General features: G+C 48.0%; 1 protein-coding gene across 1 annotated transcript; it reads left to right on the top strand.

Annotated features, from left to right (window-relative positions):
• The first annotated feature begins 5,197 nt into the window (after positions 1-5,197).
• GSDMA (gasdermin A) lies at positions 5,198-14,680 on the top strand. The gene is made up of 11 exons (XM_055579969.1): positions 5,198-5,411; positions 5,594-5,774; positions 8,003-8,168; positions 9,338-9,434; positions 10,067-10,114; positions 10,506-10,532; positions 11,059-11,079; positions 11,984-12,138; positions 12,604-12,718; positions 13,576-13,649; positions 14,165-14,680. The coding sequence occupies exons 1-11, from the start codon at positions 5,198-5,200 to the stop codon at positions 14,405-14,407; spliced, it is 1,341 nt and encodes a 446-aa protein (XP_055435944.1). The 3' UTR covers positions 14,408-14,680.
• The last annotated feature ends 4,352 nt before the right edge of the window (positions 14,681-19,032 follow it).

Raw genomic sequence — 19,032 nt, 5'->3', positions numbered from 1 at the left:
AAAGAAGTCTCTGAACCCTAAAGGGATTCTGTGTGTGTGTGTTGTACTTTTTGCAGCTCATGCTCCACCAGGCTTCTCTGTCCATGGAATTTTCCAGGCAAAAATACTGGAGTAGATTGCCATTTCCTTCTGCAGGAGATCTTCCTGACCCAGGGATGGAACCCAGGTCTCTTGCGTCACATCTCCTGCATTGGCAGGCTGATTCCTTACCACTGCGCCACCTGAGAAGCCCCAGAGGAATTCTGTGGTCTCTTCCTAATGCTTTTACCAGAGGTTTTCTTGAGGAACTGGTAGTGATGGGGGCGGGGTAGAGGGGGAGGTTGACAGAAAGACAGGATACCTGGGGTGGATGAGAGGAGCAGCACGGGGACGAGCTGACAGAGATGTTTTTATGCCAAAAGCACAAGACATTCAACCGGTTAGCCTCACAAACCCTTATTTCTTCTCTGTGCCTTGAACCCTCAAAGACTCCTGCTTGCAACACCATCAGGCAGTGTGGGGAATGGAGCAATAGGATGGAGGTCGGTGGGAGCAAGCCTGGTAGAGTTCAGAATGAAAGAAGGATGGCATGAGAAATAAAGGAGCAATACTGCTAGGCCCGAGGAGAGAAAGCTGGCTAGATGGATTTTGGGGGTTCTCAGGAAGAGCAGATACAGGTGTGACTTTTTTTTTTTTTTTTTTTTGGCCACGCTGCACAGCATGTGGGATCTTAGTTCCCCAACCAGGAATTGAACCTGTGCCCCCTGCAGTAGACGTGTGAGATTCTTGACCATTGGACCTCCACGGAAGTCCCCAGGCATGACTTCCTGAAACCACTGTTCTCCAAATCTCTGGAGAACGAGCTGAACCTTGACTTGCAGTCAGTGGGAGGAAGATAGACACCAGGAAGAAACTCCCCAAAGTCTGGCCAAGACAGTGGTGGGCTGAGAAGGTGGGGAGGGGGGCCACCTACTCTGGAACTTATTAAGGGATGGGAGACTGCACAGCCCAGGACCACATGCTGGTTGCTATAGAATCACATCCATGTGCTGAATAAGAGCTATAGAGAGGAAAAGATGAAAATCCAGGAAGAACCAGGAAACGAAACGTGGAGAGGATATTACACAGACACACATTTCTGCATACACGTGCACTCATGATGGGAACTGCATGACTAATGACAGCCCTCCCACACACTCCAGCTCCCACCTTTTCTTCTCCTAAGGAAAGGGATGTTTGCTTAAGGTGATGATGGTTAGAGCTGTTGAAGGAGGAGGTATTAGATAGCTACACAAGATGAGAGTGGGTAGGTAGAAAAAGAGGTAAACCAAAAGACAGAGGCAGGGGACATCCCTGATGGTCCAGTGGTTAAGACACACCCTCCAACACAGGGGGTGTGGGTTGGATCCCTGGTCAGGGAACTAAGATTCCCACGTGCTGCAGGTTGCGGCCAAAAAGTTTTTTAAAAACAAGGTTGGGAGCTTCCTTTGTGGTCCAGTGGTTAAGAATCCACCTGCAAAAACAGAGGACACAGGTTAGATCCCTGGGCCAGAAAGACCCCTCATGTTGGGGGCCAACTAAGCCTGTGTGCAGCAACTCCTGAGCCCCACACCCCTGAGAGCCAGCACACCGCAACAAGAGAAACCACCGCCATGAGAGGCCCATGCATCACAACTTGAGAAAGCCTGCATGCAGCAGCAAAGACCCAGTACAGCCCAAAAATCTTTTAAGTAATAATTAAAAAAAACAAAAACAAAAACGAAGTTGTATTCATATAAAGTCAATACACAAAAATCAATTTAAAAAAGAAAGATAGGAGGCAGGAACCAGAGGCCTAGCAAGGGCAAGGTCTTGTCTTGTTTCAGGACCCAGAGGAGAGAGATTTGGGAGCAGCTGACATACTAACTGAGACTCTCGGGATAAAGGTGAAGTAGTTAAGTTTTTAAAACCTTGGCTGAGGGTGATGTGATCTCATCTCTCCCATTCACCACCAACCCCTCAAGAAAACCTCCAGTAAAGACCTAACTTACTCTTCATGGCCTTCAAGGTCACATTTCAGTTTTGGTGGGTGATATTGAGGAGAGCCAAGAGGTGAGAGCATGAAGGCTCAGTGGTGTTCAGATTTACGTGCGGATGGACAGTCACAGATCCCAACAACATAGGAGCTTTGCTTGTGAGTGTCTTGATTTGTCATCTAGGGACCTGTCATGTGTGTAAAGTCTCCTTCACAATTCCTTCCAGGCAGAGATTTAAGATAAGAGCAAGACTTTGATGGGGAGGGATAAATTGGGAGTTTGGGGTTAGCAGATACAAACTACTACATATAAAACAGACAACCAGGTCCTACTGTACAGCACAGGGAGCTATATTCAGGATCCTACAGTACACTATAATGGGAAAGAATACGAAAAAGAATATGTGCATATATGTATAACTGAGTCACTTTGCTGTATACCTGAAACCAGCACAGCATTGTCAATCCACTATACAATAACATTTTCAAAAACTACACTTCACTTAAAAGAAGATGAGAGCAAGACCTGAGTAACCAATGGTGAGGAGTCTGAATTCCCACAGCAAATACACATTGTGGGCTCTTCCATTAACTCCACTGGGCCTCTGTCTATGCGTATGTGTATGTACAATACTACGTGAGGTACAGAGATGCTGAACAGGAAGCAACGCAGAGAAACGTTTGGTGTATCTCCGTCTCCCCCTACACAGACATAAGCTTCTAGCAGTGCCATAGTTAGGTCCCTGTTTGACAAACAAGGCAGAGGACAGTTTTTCTAGCTGCTCTGCTTGTTGTTGGAATCTGAAGACACACAGGATTTCTTATCCCCTCATCACACCCACAAGGCCTCATCATGAATCCTAGATGCTTCCTGATGACCATGATGATAAAACAGACATGCCTGTCCCACATCACACACACGCATGTGAACACACACACACACACACCCCTGCCTGTCCCCACTGCCTCTTTCTGCAGCCCCCTCCAAGGTGCCTTCCTTCCACTGTTCTCAGCCTGTCAAGCCAAACTTCAGTCGCCACCTCTCCCCCACCCACGCTGGCACCTGCCTGGCAGCACCTCACCCACCCCCTCAGCCCTCAGGAGGCCAGGGCCCGGGGCAGGGCGCACGTGGAACAGGTTGATGCTGTTCTCCTGGAAGTGGAGCAGCTGAGGGGTGGGGTCACTGGGGCAGGCGGGGTCCCTGGAAGCCTACATCCTTGCCTCCACAGAGGCATAAAGCCACAGCCTGACCTGGTGAGGGACAGTCATTCTCTCAGCCCACAGACCCAGAGGGCTCCTGACCTTTACCCAAGACCCAGCTGCCAGACAGGACCCAGCACTGCTCCCTGGTAAGAACTTGATGACACCAGGGGTAGAGGGCAGTGGGGGTTCTAGGGGTGGGACAGGAAGGGCCTAGGAGTCCCATAGGGCCCAATGGGGTAGAAATGCTTTTTTTTTTTTTTTAGTACTTATTTATTTATTTGGCTGCACTGGGGCTTGCTACATCTTTTAGTTGCAGCATGTGGGATCTAGTTCCCTGACCAGGGGTCGAACCTGGGGCCCCCTGCATTGATTGGGAGCATGGAGTCTTAGCCACTGGACCACCAGGGAAGTCCATGGGGTAGGAATCTTGACTGGCCTTGGGGAGGGAAGGGAAAGGTGGCCCCGTGAGCACTTCTCTGGTGAGAAGGAGACAGCAGTCACCCAAGACTTTCCTGGCTGGCCAGGTTGCCTGTCCCACCTGAGCCCTCCAAGGAATGAGGGATTAAAAAAGCACATTGGAGCATGGTTGTATGGTTGGCAGAATGGCCCCATGTACCTGTGAGTGTGCCCCCGGCCTCCCTGACTCTGTGAGGTTCCCACAGCGGGTATGAGGTGGTTTCCATCCAGCTGGTATGTCCTGTTCCACCCCTGGGGATAATTCAGCTGGGCCAGCTGGCTGACCAGCTAAAACACCTGGACTTGAACCTCAAAGGCAGAGACCAGAGGCCATGAACCTCTGGAGGCCATGAACCTAATGCAGGCCCCGCACTCTCCAGGGCCCTCTGATCCTAGCTTATGTCTCCCAGCATTAGTTGCTTCAGTCATGTCTGACTCTGCAACTCTTTGGACTGTAGCCCACCAGGCTCCTCTGTCCATGGGATTTTCCCAGCAAGAATCCTGCAGTGGGTTGCCAGGCCCTCCTCCAGAGGATCTTCCCGACCCAGGGATCAAACCCGTGTCTCCTGCATTGCAGGCAGATTCTTTACCATCTGAGCCACAGGGCTGCATTTCTTCATTCATTCTTTCCACACACACTTGTCAAGCTCCGTGTCTGCACTGGGCACTGTGCTTGGAGCTGAGGCCACAGAGATGACTAAGACCCACTTCCTGGCCTCGGGGAGGTCACGGTCAAATAGGTGAGGGTCAAGTAAACAGATCACAGCCACATGAGGTGGCAGGTGTTTCAGAAGGGCATGTACACAGTGCTTTGGGGACATGGGATAGAGTCACTGGCTGCTGGAAGCAGGGAAGGAAGGGGTCACAGAGGAGTGACCCAAAGTAACCCAAAGTGAGTCTTAAAGGACAAACAGGGATTCCAGATGGAAGAGGAGGTATTACAAGTAGATGGGGCAAGAGCAAAGAGCAGCAAGATGTCTGGATCTGTTGAGTGGTGCCAGGAGGGAAGTGGGTCTACCCACAGCTGTGAGCCAGGAGCAGGGCGACATTAAGATACAGGGAAGTGACTCCCACCCAAAGAAAGAGCAACGGGGTGAGCAGCACTGTCCCCTGGGTCCTCCTAGGCCCCAGGGGTGGCTGCGTCCCTCCCCCAGGTTCCCCAGGTGGTGGTTTTCACGGTTCACTGGTGGGGAGACAAGGTGGGCGTGGCTGACTGAAAGGAGCTTTACTTCCACATTAATGAGATGTGCCAGTCAGGCTCCAGGTCCATGAAGACAGTGAGCAGGGACTGAGCAAAGAGCCCTTCACAACGAGAGGGGAGGGCTGCCTCCTCTAGCCAGCCTTGTAGCCGGGCAAGTTGTTTCAGCTCTCAGGGCCTCATTTCCTCACCATAAACGAAGACTCCTCTGGTCCCTTTCAGCTCTGACATCCTGAGGATTCAGGCGTCTTTAAGGGCATACCCTACCCCAGAGCCCATGGACCTGTCTTGGTGGAAGATGTCACCCTTCCTCCCAACTTGTCACTTTCCCTCCCCATACAGAGACAATGACCATGTTTGAAAATGTCACCCGGGCCCTGACCAGACAACTAAACCCTCGAGGGGACCTGACACCCCTGGACAGCCTCATAGACTTCAAGCGCTTCCATCCCTTCTGCCTGGTCCTGAGGAAGCGGAAGAGCACCCTCTTCTGGGGTGCCCGGTATATCCGCACCGACTACACCTTCCTGGACATTCTCGAACCTGGCAGCTCTCCTTCAGGTCAGCCTTGGCCACGGACTTGGGGACCGAGGGACGGGCTGGAGCCGGCCAACCAGGAGGACCTGAAGCTGTCTCTGCCCAGCGGACAGGGGTGGGAATCCTCTAGCCAGAAAGTTCTCGAAGGAGGCAGGGAGGAGGAAGCGCCTCTCAGCCCAGCCCCCTTCATCTTCTCCCTCCTGCAGACCCAACAGATTCCGGGAACTTTGGCTTTAAGAATATGTTGGACGCCCGAGTGGAGGGAGAGGTGGACGTGCCAAAGACAGTCAAGGTGAAGGGGACAGCTGGCCTGTCCCAGAACAGCACCCTGGAGGTCCAGACCCTCAGTGTGGCACCCAAGGCTCTAGAGACCTTGCACCAGGAGCGGTGAGACTTGGGGCAAAGCTGTGCGGTGGAAGGGTGCTCTGGGCCTTGAGTCCACGGGCAGGGCCCTCACACTGAACTTTCACCCATGGTCACCCCAGAGGAGCTCTTGAAGACGACCCTTCAGCCTGTGGGTGCTTCCGGGCCATTTCCTAACCACTCCCCTCAACCCCACCCCCATCCTTCCACCACCTCCCCACTCTCACGAGAACACCCGAGGATGAGTGTTTTCACACTTAAGAATTGTGTGGCCTTGGAAAAGTCACTTCGCTTCAGCTTTCTCTCCTGAAAAATGATAAGTGTTCGATGAAATTCTTTAGGGTTTTTTTCCCTTCCATAAGATTCTATGAAAATACACTAAAAAGGGAAGAAACCTTAAATGCTCCCTACTGAGACTTGAGCACACCATTCTCCTTGAGTAAACAAAGCCCCCTACCCAGCCCCAACCCGAAGGGAGCAGCGCTCAGGAACGCTGCCCCAGCAGCACAAGGGGTGTGGCAGTTGCTGTGTCTGCTGGGTTTCCTCAGATGTTTGACTTGACAAGGGAACTGACTTTTTAAGTAGTTAAGTGGTGGTTGAAAGGAGGTGAGTGCTGGGGAGGCAAAAAGAAAGGGCTGAGGTGCTTGGGGAATCATGCACTAAACTCAACCTGCCTGAGTACAAAGCACTCTATTAGGTGCTGGACTGCACGAGAACACCTTTGCCTTGTGATTTCAGAGTGGGGGGACATGTACAACAGTAACTCTAATCCAAGGCTAGAAATGTAAGTGCCAGAGGAGGGCTTTGCCTGAGTTTTGTGTGCTGGGGAAATGGGAACAGACTTCACGGAGGAGGCAGCCCACAACCTAGGCCTTGAAAGTGTGAAAGTGTTAGTCACTCAATCGTATCCACCAGGCTCTTCTTCCATGGAATTCTCCAGGCAAAAATACTGGAGTGGGTAGCCATTCCCTTCTCCATTCCCTTCTCCAGGGGATTTTCCCAACTCAGGGATGGAACCCGGGTCTCCTGCATTGCAGGTGGATTATTTACTATCTGAGCCAGCAGGGAAGCCCTAGGGAAGGCCTTGAAAGATTATCAGAAATTGGACTTGCAGGGCTGGGAGAATGCCATTACAAAGGCACACAGGTGAGAAATCTCAAAACCTATAGCGACAGGACTTCCCTGATAGTCCAATGGTTAAGACTCCAAGCTTCCAATGCAGGGGGTGTGGGTTCCATCCATAGTCAGGGAACTAAGATCCCACATGCTACACAGCGTGGCCAAAATAAATAAATAAATGCAATCCATCCATTAAAAAAAATTGTTTTAACCTATAGGGGCCATGAATAGCCAGTTTGGCAGAAGCAGGTAAGAGTAAAACAAGGGAGAAATGTAGGGAGAGCCAAGACCATGGAGGACCCAGGCCAAGGACACATCTATGCTGTACCATGTACAAGGAGACTTGACGATGCTCTGATGTGCCATGATTAATCTGGCCAGACGGAGGAAGTGTGTCAGAGGATAAAGAACAGGGAAGGCAGGCAGACCAGGCAAGACTCTGTTCCACTGCCTATCAGAGAGATAAACTCAGTAGGGAGGAGCAGACAGAAAGAAAAGGGCTGAATGGACTCAAAGTCTTGAGGACAACAGAGTGGATGGACTTGGCAGGGTGAGGGAGAGGATTTTGTCAAAATGCACCTGGGAGAGATCTAATGTGCCGTCTGGCCGTGTTAATACTTCTATATTGCAGGGAATTCCCTGGTGGTCCTGTGGTTAGGACTCCGAGCTTTCATTGGAGGGAACCTAGGTTCAATCCCTGGTCAGGGAACTAAGATTGCACAAGCTAAAAAATAAAAGTGGAGAGAAAGAAAGGACCCCCCAGGAGAGATGCACAGAACTAAGAACAGGGAGGAAAAGGAGGGGAATCCAAAGGAGAAAGAAACAACCACGAGACCCCATTCTTGGCCAGGCGCTGTGCCCGAGGATTCCCCAGTCTCTCTCTCTCCCTCTCTCTCTCTCTCTCCCCGGACGTAGGTGTCATCATCCTCATTTTATAGATGAGGCAACCCAGACTCAGAGCAGCTGCCCTGCCAGGAGGCGGGAGAGCTGGGTTCCAGCCTGTCTTGCTCCAGAGTCCTCACGCTTCCCGACACCCCCGTGCCTCACTGCTGGGAATGACAGAGGAAAAGAGAAGGGCAGGGCCCCGATGGGGAAAAGCTCTGGACGGGTCCCTTCCGTTTCTCCTGTCACAGGAAGCTGATGGCAGAGCACCCGTTCCTGGAGGAGATGCGAAGGCGAGGAGAGAACCTGTTCGTGGTGATGGAAGTAGTGGAGGCCGTGCAGGAGGTGACCCTGGAGAGAGCTGGCAGGGCCGAAGGCTGCTTTTCCCTCCCGTTCTTTGCCCCGTTGGGGTTACAGGTTTGCTTCACGCACACACACTTACATTGAGTTTACCCTCAGAGGCTGCATTGCTTTGCCCAGTCAGTACCCCTCACCCCAGGATACTGAAAAGGACCCACTCCCTCCCCTTGCTCTTCAACATCCAGACACCAGTTGGCCAGGAACCAATCATCTCTATGGTCAAGGTGCCCGGTTGGGTAGATTCCTGTGCCAGCTGCCACAGGGAGCTACAAGAGAAGGGGAAACTCACGGTCACCAGTTTTCCCTTACAGTGCTCCCAGTCTTAAGAAAGACGTCCTTGATGCCAGAAAGGTCTCAGTCTCATGAAGGAGACACAGAGGTGAAAGGCCAGAGAATACAGGCTTGGAAAATTCAATGTAAATAAGTAGTCTTTACTTACGTATATCTATGCTGTGTAAGTATAGATCCAAAAAAAAGCAAGGAGATGAAACCAGTCAATCCTAAAGTAAATCAACCCTGAGTATTCATTGGAAGGACTGATGCTAAAGCTGAAGCTCCAATACTTTGGCCACCTGATACAAAGAGCTGACTCATTGGAAAAGACTCTGATGCTGGGAAAGATTGAAGGCTTTTGAAGGAGGTGGTAGAGGATGAGATGGTTAGATAGCATCACCGACTCAATGGACATGAATTTGAACGAATTCTGGGCGATAGTAGAGGAGAGAGGAGCCTGGCATGTTACAGTCCATGGGATCACAAAGAGACAGTCATGATTTAGCAACTGAATAACAACATACTGTGTAAATATTCAAGGGCTGAGTTGGCACCAGGAGTAAGGATTAATCATGGAAGGCTTCCTAAAGGAGGTGATCATGGGACAGATGGCCAAGAGGAAGAAGGAACCAGGGCCTAGATGGACGCTCTAAAGTGGGACAGGGACGCGCAGGCAGGTGATGAACAGGTCTGCCCAGTTCCTTCATGTGTCTGAACCCGGAAGACAGAAAGAGGTCATTAAAGGGGTGACCCGCAGAAATGAGCAGAAGAGCTCTGAAGCTCATTCCACACTGGATGGAAAGGTGATCAGGGACAGCACTGAAGGGTTCCTAACTTCTTATCTCCCCAAAGGCTTTTGGGCCTGGCCTTCCACTTGCCCTTTACCCCCTCACTTCCAACATCTTACATGTAGGATCTCTGCTGACTCACAAATCCTCATTGTCTACTCCTAGGGATCCGTAAACCACAAGGAGGCTGTTACCATCCCCAAGGGCTGCATCCTGGCATTTCGAGTGAGACAGCTGATGGTCAAAGGCAAAGATGAGTGGGGTGAGCATGTTTTCCCCTGCAGACAAGAGTTACCCACACACTCCTAAGGCATCCTGCTCCCCTCTTGTGGCAACACTGGGGAAGGAGTAAAGGGGTTGTATTGTATTGTGGTCCAACGTCCACAGACAGAACTGTAGGGGCTGCTCTGGGAGTGAGGAATCCTGGATTCTGAGCATCTCCTGAGTGCTAGCTAGGCACCTTTGTTAGTAGGGAGAAGGGAGTACAGAGATGAACAAGCACAGCCTCTGCTCTCAAGAATTCTGGGGCCAGCAGTTTCCTGGTGGTCCAGCGGTTAACTCTCTGAACCTCCATTGCAGAGGCCTTGGGTTTGATCCCTGGACAGGGTACTCAGATCTGGCATGCCACGTGGCCAAAAAAATAGAAGTCTGGTTCTGAAAACAGACACAGATACCAGTACTAGAATGCAAAGTAGAAAATAGTGATATCATACGGAAAGATTTACAGAGGAAGAAAAGATTACTTCCAGCCGTAGAGACAGATCGGGGATAATGTTGAGGTATTCAAAGACAGGTTCTTAGCCTTTAGCAGAGTTCATAGGCTTGAGGCCAGAGAAAGAAAGTTGGGGCAGCTGTTAAAAGTCCTTCTGCCCTCCCCGCTCTTGTTCCTTACAGATATCCCACACATCTACAATGATAACATGCACACCTTCCCTCCCGGAGGTAAGCAAAAATTGCTTCCTGGTTCCCCACGTGTTCCTCCCTACCCCTGACATTATCTGCTGACATCCTGCACCCTCTAACAGGGTATACCAGAAGCCCCCAAGGAGCCCCCTGGTTTTGTTTCCCAAGGCTCTAAAAATATCCATCTTCAGCTTTAGGAAAGGCAGAAAGAGGCATAGAAATGTGCCCAAGAGAGACCGAGAAACAGAAAGAGACCGGAAGGCACCATCAGAAGCAGCAATACTGGAGACAGTGTGTGTTCCCAAAATTGCAGAGGCGGATGAGCTCTGTTTTTATAATGATCACTGATAAAGCTGCCTTGACAACTGCTCTAGATAAAAAGGCACAAAGAGGTTTTATGCTGACATATGTGTGTTGTTTCTGTCTTCAGAAAAGCCAGAAGACGAGAAGTTCACCAGTGTTTCCTGTCATTTCACGGCAACTTTCTTGATAGGATTTTAAAACTCTAATGTTTTTCTTCCCTTCTCTCTGGGACTGAAAAGGAATATGGCAGAGCAGATCTCAGAAAGACTATTGTCTCTGAAACATGGCAGGGATTCCAATAGCTTAGGAAAAAGCAGTGGAAGGGGGAAAGTCTTTGGACAAGACTCCCAGGTGGTCAGATGCCTCCGACCTCTGTCCTCAAGGCCTTAGTAATAACAACCTGTCACATGCACGTCTGCGTCTCTGCTGCCCAGAGCCTGGGGTGGGAGCCACTGAGCCACAGTGATGCCAACTCAATCCAAGTGCCCCTTTTCACAATGCCTTAGCTTCTCTGCTGCCCCATTTCTGCCTCCCACAAATGGAACAAGAGTATCTTTAAGTCAGCTGGGACATCCCAGGAGACAGGATGTATTTCCTAACCTCCATTCATGTCCCACTCCCTGGGTATGGCTACTGTTTGGGAGGATTGCCTTCTAATTGGATTTTTTTTTTTCCTTCAGTTATCCAGGCATCTGATGTTGGTAAGGAAATTTGTGTTTCTCCCTACATGTTGGCAGGAAGGCAGTGGAAGTAGCCTTGGGGTGAAGGGAGAGGAAGACAAGTGCTGAGTCCCTGGTGGTGGGGCTTGGAGCCACTTCCAGGAAGCCCACTCTTTCCAAAGCAGGCTGGATGTTCCTAGGATGCCAGGCCCCTAGAGGGGCAGGCCAAGGTTCGAGCTATCCCTAGCTGACCCATGTCCCTGGATTTAGACCCACTACTCTTGGGGCTTCCCAGGTGCTGCTAGTGCTAAAGAATCTGCTTGCCAGTGTAGGACACATAAGACACGCAAGTCCAATCCCTGAGTTGGGAAGATCCCCTGGAGGAGGGCATGGTAACCCACTCCGGTATTCTTGCCTGGAGAATCCATGGACAGAGGAGCCTGGTGGGCTACAGTCCATAGGGTCATGAAGAGTTGGACATGGCTGAAGCGACTTGGCATGCAGCATGCACACACTTCTGAGCAGTCCCCTCCCGGTCTTCACCCAGTCACCAAAATCACTTTGTCAACTGACTCTTAAGAAGGGAAAATAGACCTTCCTTCTCAACTCTTAGGGGGTGGTCCTAGAGAAAGGGAAGTCAGTTGTCTACTGATCTGGGACGGAGCCTAGAATCTCAGGGGGAATGAACGCCTGGTTTAGATGATACTGTGGGTCCTGGCCCACCCCTCGATTCCCCATCTCCCCACTCAACACCTTAAGTCAAGTCTAGGGAATAACTTTATAACTGTGTAACTTGGTCAAGCAAAAAAAGAAGCCAGGCTCTAGCTGAGAGCAGAGCTCAGGGGGAGCAGAGCCTGGGGGCCTGAGCAGGGCTGAGTGAAGGAGATCCGCCAGGAGCGCACATACTGAACTGGTGAAGAGGATGCCGCATCTGCTGTTGCCACAGGGGCGGTACACGAGGACTTCAGGACCCTAAAAGAAGAGGTTCAAAGGGAGACCCAGGAAGTGGAGAAACTGAGCCTGGAAGGGAAGAGCTCCCTGCTCAGCTCCCTCAGCAAACTCCTAGGGAAGAAAAAGGAGCTACAAGACCTGGAGCTGACGGTGAGGACCCAAGGGAATGGCAGGAGATGCAGGGAACATGGAGGTGGGGGAGCTGTTGGGGGATCCCACAGACCTGGCAGAAGATGGCCAGTGGCCAGAGGAGTCGGCAGTGGATGCCTTCTCCAAGGCTGGTCAAGTGCCCCCCTCCCAGGTTGCCAGGGTCGCCACTGTGCCCTGTGCCCCTTTGGAGATGGGCAAACAGTGCAGATTCCCAGGCTTCCCCCTGATCGACAGAGGTGGGCAGCAGGCCAGCAGAACCTTCTTTTGGAAGGGGGCTGGACCTTTCCTTTCCAGAGTCCAAGACTCAGGGACCAAGGAACCCAAGAGTCTAATACTTTTCAGGACTTGATATCTTGAAAAAGAAACAAGGAAATGGAGAGAGTTAATACACCTCAAGGGACTGTCATGCGCCAGGCACTGGGAGCTCTACCCATGTTCTCCTAAGTCACCCAGCTTTCCCCACAGCTTGAAGAAGCTTTAGGCAAAGGACATGAAGAGACCCTGGAGGCACTCCCAAAGAATGTCCTGCTATCAAAGGGGGCTATGGACGCCATCCTCTATTTCCTTGGAGCCCTAGCAGGTAAGTGGGGAATGAGGTCTTCATTTATACACCTATTCAGTAGTAGGAATGAGTCACTAAATGAATTCTTGAATGAATGAATGAGTAAATAAATGCCAGGCAAATTATACTGCAGTTAAGTAGTTTATATTTCATTCTAAAAAATTGGTTTCATTCCTTAGGATTCACATGGTCGCCATACCCTAGTCTTGCTAACAGAGGTTGGGAAATAATCCTAGTTTTATCAGCCATATATTTAAAACTTCTGCATATCTCTAAGCTCATCACTTTAATTTCAATATCTGATAGCTTTAATCTGAGGATAACATCTTCTGATCTTACCCCTGAATTCTTTTTCCCTCTGCAAGAAACATTGTCCCACTTTGAAAAACACTCTGATCCTTCACATGTAAGCTGAGATGTTTGTTCCTTCAAGAAGGCTGCCCTAGGAGCTTCCCTGGTGGTGGCTAAGACCCCATGCTCCCAATTCAGGGGGTCCAGGTTTGATCCCTGGTCGGGGAACTAGATTCCACATGCCTCGACTAAGACCCAGCACAGACAGATTAATTAATTAATTTTAAAAAAAAGAAGACACCTGCCCTCAAACACCAAGACCAAAGTAGATCCTCAGCTATGGCTCCTGTCACAGCCTACATTGTAATTGCACGTTATTTTGTCTTCTCCACTAGAATGCGGAGAAATTCCTTGAGTGAGCATGATTTTTTCTGGGCCAACAAAGGTGCCTGGCCCAGAACAGGCATTCCACCGTGGGTGAACATATAAATCAGTGAATGCTGAAATTCTGGAAGTACACCCACTTGGAACTTGTAGTTCCCTTTGCACCAACACACATCTCTTCCTCTGCTTTTTTTCTCCAGAGCTAAGTGAAGCCCAACAGAAGCTGCTGGTAAAATCCATGGAGAAAAAGATCCTACCAGTGCAGCTAAAGCTGGTAAGAAAAAAATGGCAGCTGTTAGGGAGACTTTGGAAGGGAGTCAGCTATAACTGGCGGAAAGATACAATCTAACCTAATGACAGAACCCTCCTACAGGGCCTCTGTCTTATTCTAGGAGATCATGCCTGCTTCTCATTTCTCTCCATGTTTCTTCCTATTTGCTATTTCGCAACTAGAGGTAGAGGAGTGCATTTCTGGGCAACTATCTGCGTTTTTCAGTCTGGTCCTGGGAGAAGAGACAGAAAACTCTAGCTTGGTTTATTCCTAGCCAAGTGATGTGAGTCAATCTTAATGTCTCTGAGTCTCAATTCACTCCTCTGTAAAAGGGGCCTAAAAATAAATGTACTGCCCTTCCTACAAGGCTGTTAAAAAGCCCAGGCAGAGTTGTCATGTAATGTAACCTAAGGGGTTATAGTGAGAGAAAGTTAGCCCTCTTTGTGGATTTTGTGAGATGGGAGAAAGGAATAGAGGTTTCCAGTTCTTTCTTCTCATGCTACTTTGCTTCCTTCCAGGTGGAGAGCACAATGGAACAGAATTTCCTCCAGGATAAAGAGGGTGTATTCCCTCTGCGACCTGAGCTGCTTTCCTCCCTTGGGGAAGAGGAACTGACCCTCACAGAGGCCCTAGTGGGGCTGAGTGGCCTGGAAGTGCAGAGATCCGGCCCCCAGTACACATGGGACCCAGACACCCTCCCCCGCCTCTGTGCCCTGTACGCTGGCCTCTCCCTCCTGCAGCTACTGACCAAGGCCTCCTAACTTGCCTTTTCCACTCAACTCCTGCTTCCTTAATGCCTTCCCTACCTCACTGTACCCTGTGTGAACACCCAAGGGCATTTCAGAACCACCAGGCTAAGGATAATGGAAACTGTAGCTGATCACTCAATTCCCACTTGTCCAACTCTGTACATCCCCCATCCCTATTGCTCCACAGCCCATCCACAGATGCTTAAATTCTCTAATAGAGTAAACACTCAAAGTTGAAAAACTATGAACCATTTCAGCAAATCCCAAATTAATTAATTAATTTCCTATCCCAACCCCTCCCACTTATGATTCCCAAAATCAAACTTTACTGGAATTGATGAAAAAAACATTATTTTACTTTGAGTGAAACGTCTTTTGGTGTTTTTCCTTAAAGAATCTATCCTAAGGAAATTCTTAATTTGTGCCAGAAAAAAACAAAGACATTATCATACTCTATACAGATTATATGTACATGAATACTATTATGATGTCCTCAGACCAGCTAGAAAATGCTCAGAGAACTATGAAGGTGTAGAATTTGGACTCTAGACTCTAGAATCAGAAGATCATCAAAGCAATTTGTCTTCCAAGAGGAGATTTGAGATTCTCTGGACTTGGGTTGAGGGACTGGAAAAGGTGAATATCTAGAGATATGTGGTACAAACACAAGAGTAAGACAACTTCCAAGTTTATTGAATAGAAAATGCAGGGGAATTCCCTGGCTCTCCAGTTGTTAGGACTCTTAAGTTTCCAATGCCAGGGGGCCAGGTTTTATCCTCAGTCTTGGAACTAAGATACCACAATCCATGCAGCCAAAAATATATATATATATATTTATATATTATATATATATAAATATATATATTTATATATACATATATTCCCTGGCTCTCCAGTTGTTAGGACTCTTAAGTTTCCAATGCCAGGGGGCCAGGTTTTATCCTCAGTCTGGGAACTAAGATACCACAATCCATGCAGCCAAAAAAAAATATATATATATATATTTATATATTATATATATATATATTTTTTTTTTAATGCAGATAAGTCAAAAATAAATGGTACCCCAAGAATACTGGGTGGCTTCCCAGGTGGTACTAGTGGTAAAGAATCCACCTGCTAATGCAGGAGATGCAAGAGACTTGGGTTTCATCCCTGGGTCAGGAAGATCCCCTGGAGTAGGAAATGGCATTCCACCCCAGTAGTCTTGCCTGGAAAATACCACAGGCAGAGGAGCCTGGTGGGGTACAGTCCATGGGGCCGCAAAGAGTCAGACAGGACGGAGCATACACAAGAATAAGACTGATCCAAAATTTTAAAAAAGAAAATATAATATTATCTTCTCATTCCACCTTTCCTTCTTCTGCCCTCAATTAGGGTGGTTGCAGGAGGAAGTGAGGTGGATAGAATTGGCATGTGGACGGGTTAACATACACATTCAGTCTCATAAAACTGCTAGGTTTATACCAGCCTCCTCTGCCTAAAGCTGGGTTTTAACATCTTTCACTGATCTCTTTTAACATAGTTTTATGGGTGGAATAATTTCTCCAAGGTTTTTGGCCCCAGGAGTCAGACTCTTCTTCTTAGCCACCCTTCTCCAGGCTGGTTCCCTCACTCACCAAGAATTCAAGACCAACTGCCAAAAACTTTGTGTTAAGCCATCCTCCCCCATGCTGGGGCGTCTCCAAGGCCTTGCTCAAGGACATACTAGGCAGTTATCTGCTAACTTGATTGTTTTTCCCTTGTGATGTAAACTTAATAATGAAGTGAGCTAACATTCTAACTATCCAGAAAGGTAACCTCATAAAGATGAACAGCAAAGCCCATCTGTATTCTTCCTTTGCCATTCTCATCTACCTACAGTTACAGATATGGTGTTATAAAGAACATGCTTTAGGGGCTTCCCTGGTGGTCCAATGGCTAGCACTCCAAGCTCCCAATGCTGGGGGCCCCGGTTTCAGCCCTGGTCAGGGAACTAGATCCAGCATGCTTCAACTAAGACTCAGCATGGCCAAATAAATAGATATTAAAAAAAAAAAAAAGAAGAAGAACACATTTTAATGAGTTTACTCCAATGATGATTCAAAAGTCCTGTTATCCAATCTCCCAGCCCTAGAGCGCAAGGGTACAGTTCGGGAAGAATTGATCATTTTTCACTAAAACTGGAGAACACAATTTTCCATTTAGGAAATCACTACTTAGTACAAGGAGCTAGCTCTTCACTCCAATAGTATAAAAGGAGGGATACAAAGAATATCCTCTCTTTGTAAAAATATAAAGGAGAATATGGTCAAAACATTCTCTGCCCTCTAGGACCTTACAGCAGGGCTAGGTTGCCTTGCAGGGTCTGACCTGGTCTAAACGCAAAGCTTCCATTTACAGAAGAGATAAAAGTTCCAAGATAGGAGAGGAGTTTTTTGCTTTTTGTGTCTTAGGAAGTTGGAATCTGTATACTCCTGCAGAATCACCGGAGGAGTCCTTTGAAAGAGTGGACGGGGTTTCAGATCCAGTTTCTTTTCCCTAGGGGACTCAGGTGCTCCTTAAGCGCACTAGTATTCTGTTCCCCATTTCACTACAGTGTCTGTCTGGATGCACATCATCTCCCCAAAGGACCCCTGAAGCCTCTCTGTTTCCTCCAGCCTCACAATACACCACAGCCCAGAGCAGAGCTTCCAGCATGCCACATTCTGAAGCTGATTTTTTTTACCACCCCGCCCCCTAAATATGCTATCCCTGGGTCTCATAGAGACCAGAATCCTAAATTTTATTACATTGAAGTAATTACACCCAAATACACTCTCCCCGAAAAAAAGTCTGAGATGAAATGCAGTACTTGGATGCAATCTCAAAAATGACAGAATGATCTCTGTTCATTTCCAAGGCAAACCATTCAATATCACAGTAATCCAAGTCTATGCCCTGACCAGTAATGCTGAAGAAGCTGAAGTTGAACAGTTCTATGAAGACCTACAAGACCTTCTAGAACTAACACCCAAAAAGATGTCCTTTCCATTATAGGGGAATGGAATGCAAAAGTAGGAAGTCAAGAAATACCTGGAGTAACAGGCAAATTTGGCCTTGGAGTACAGAATGAAGCAGGGCAAAGGCTAACAGAGTTTTGCCAAGAGAACAAACTGGTCATAGCAAACACCCTCTTCCAACAACACAAGAGAAGACTCTACACATGGATGTCATCAGATGGTCAATACCAAAATCAGATTGATTATATTCTTTGCAGCCAAAGATGGAGAAGCTCTATACAGTCAGCAAAAACAAGACTGGGAGCTGACTGTGGCTCAGATCATGAACTCCTTATTGCCAAATTCAGACTTAAATTTTAAAAAGTAGGGAAAACCACTAGACCACTCAGGTATGACCTAAATCAAATCCCTTAAAATTATACAGTAGAAGTGAGAAATAGATTCAAGGGATTAGATCTGATAGGCAGAGTGCCTAAAGAACTATGGATGGATGTTCATGACATTGTACAGGAGGCAGTGACCAAGGCCATCCCCAAGAAAAAGAAATGCAAAAAGGCAAAATGGTTGTCTGAGGAGACCTTACAAATAGCTGTGAAAAGAAGAGGAGCAAAAGGCAAAGGAGAAAAGGAAAGATATACCCATTTGAATGCAGAGTTCCAAAAAATAACAAGGAGAGATAAGAAAGCCTTCCTCAGTGATCAATGCAAAGAAATAGAGGAAAACAATAGAATGGGAAAGACTAGACTTCTCTTCAAGAAAATTAGAGATACCAAGGGAACACTTCATGCAAAGATGTGCACATTAAAGGACAGAAATGGTATGGACCTAACAGAAGCAGAAGATATTAAGAAGTGGCAAGAATACACAGAAGAACTATACAAAAGAGATCTTCACGACCCAGATAATCACGATGGTGTGATCACTCACCACTCTTGTCGAGCCAGACATCCTGGAATGTGAAGTCAAGTGGGGCTTAGGAAGCATCACTACAAACAAAGCTAGTGGAGGTGATGGAATTCCAGTTGAGCTAGTTCAAATCCTAAAAGATGATGCTGTGAAAGTGCTGCATTCAATATGCCGGAAAAATTGGAAAACTCACCAGTGGCCACAGGACTGGAAAAGGTCAGTTTCTATTCTAATCCCAAAGAAAAGCAATGCCAAAGAATGCTCAAACTACCACACAATTGCACTCATCTCACACGCTAACAAAGTAATGCTCAAAATTCTCCAAGCCAGGCTTCAACAGTAGGTGTACCTTGAATTTCCAGATGGTCAAGCTGGATTTAGAAAAGGTAGAGGAACCAGAGATCAAATTGCCAACATCCGTTGGATCATCAAAAAATCAAGAGAGGTCCAGAAAAACATCTTCCTCTGTTTTATTGACTACACCAAAGCCTTTGACTGTGTGGATCACAACAAACTGTGGAAAATTCTTAAAGAGATGGGAATACCAGACCATGTGACCTGCCTCCTGAGAAACCCAGGTCAAGACGCAACAGTTAAAACTGGACATGGAACAACAGACTGGTTCTAAATCGGGAAAGGAGTATGTCAAGGCTGTATATTGTCACCCTGCTTATTTAATTTATATGCAGAGTACACCATGAGAAACGCTGGGCTGGAGGAAGCACAAGCTGGAATCAAGATTGCCGGGAG

Source organism: Bubalus kerabau, chromosome 4 (assembly GCF_029407905.1).
Source record: "Bubalus kerabau isolate K-KA32 ecotype Philippines breed swamp buffalo chromosome 4, PCC_UOA_SB_1v2, whole genome shotgun sequence".
NCBI classification, from domain to species: domain Eukaryota; kingdom Metazoa; phylum Chordata; class Mammalia; order Artiodactyla; family Bovidae; genus Bubalus; species Bubalus kerabau.
This window is presented reverse-complemented; position numbering and strand designations above follow the sequence as displayed.

Excerpts from the sequence above, each read along its gene's own strand:
- GSDMA (XM_055579969.1), top strand. The coding sequence starts at position 5,198 with ATGACCATGTTTGAAAATGTCACCCGGGCCCTGACCAGACAACTAAAC. Across the intron at positions 8,169-9,337 it reads TTGCCCCGTTGGGGTTACAG|GGATCCGTAAACCACAAGGA; the intron begins GTTTGCTTCACG and ends GTCTACTCCTAG. Across the intron at positions 12,139-12,603 it reads TACAAGACCTGGAGCTGACG|CTTGAAGAAGCTTTAGGCAA; the intron begins GTGAGGACCCAA and ends CTTTCCCCACAG.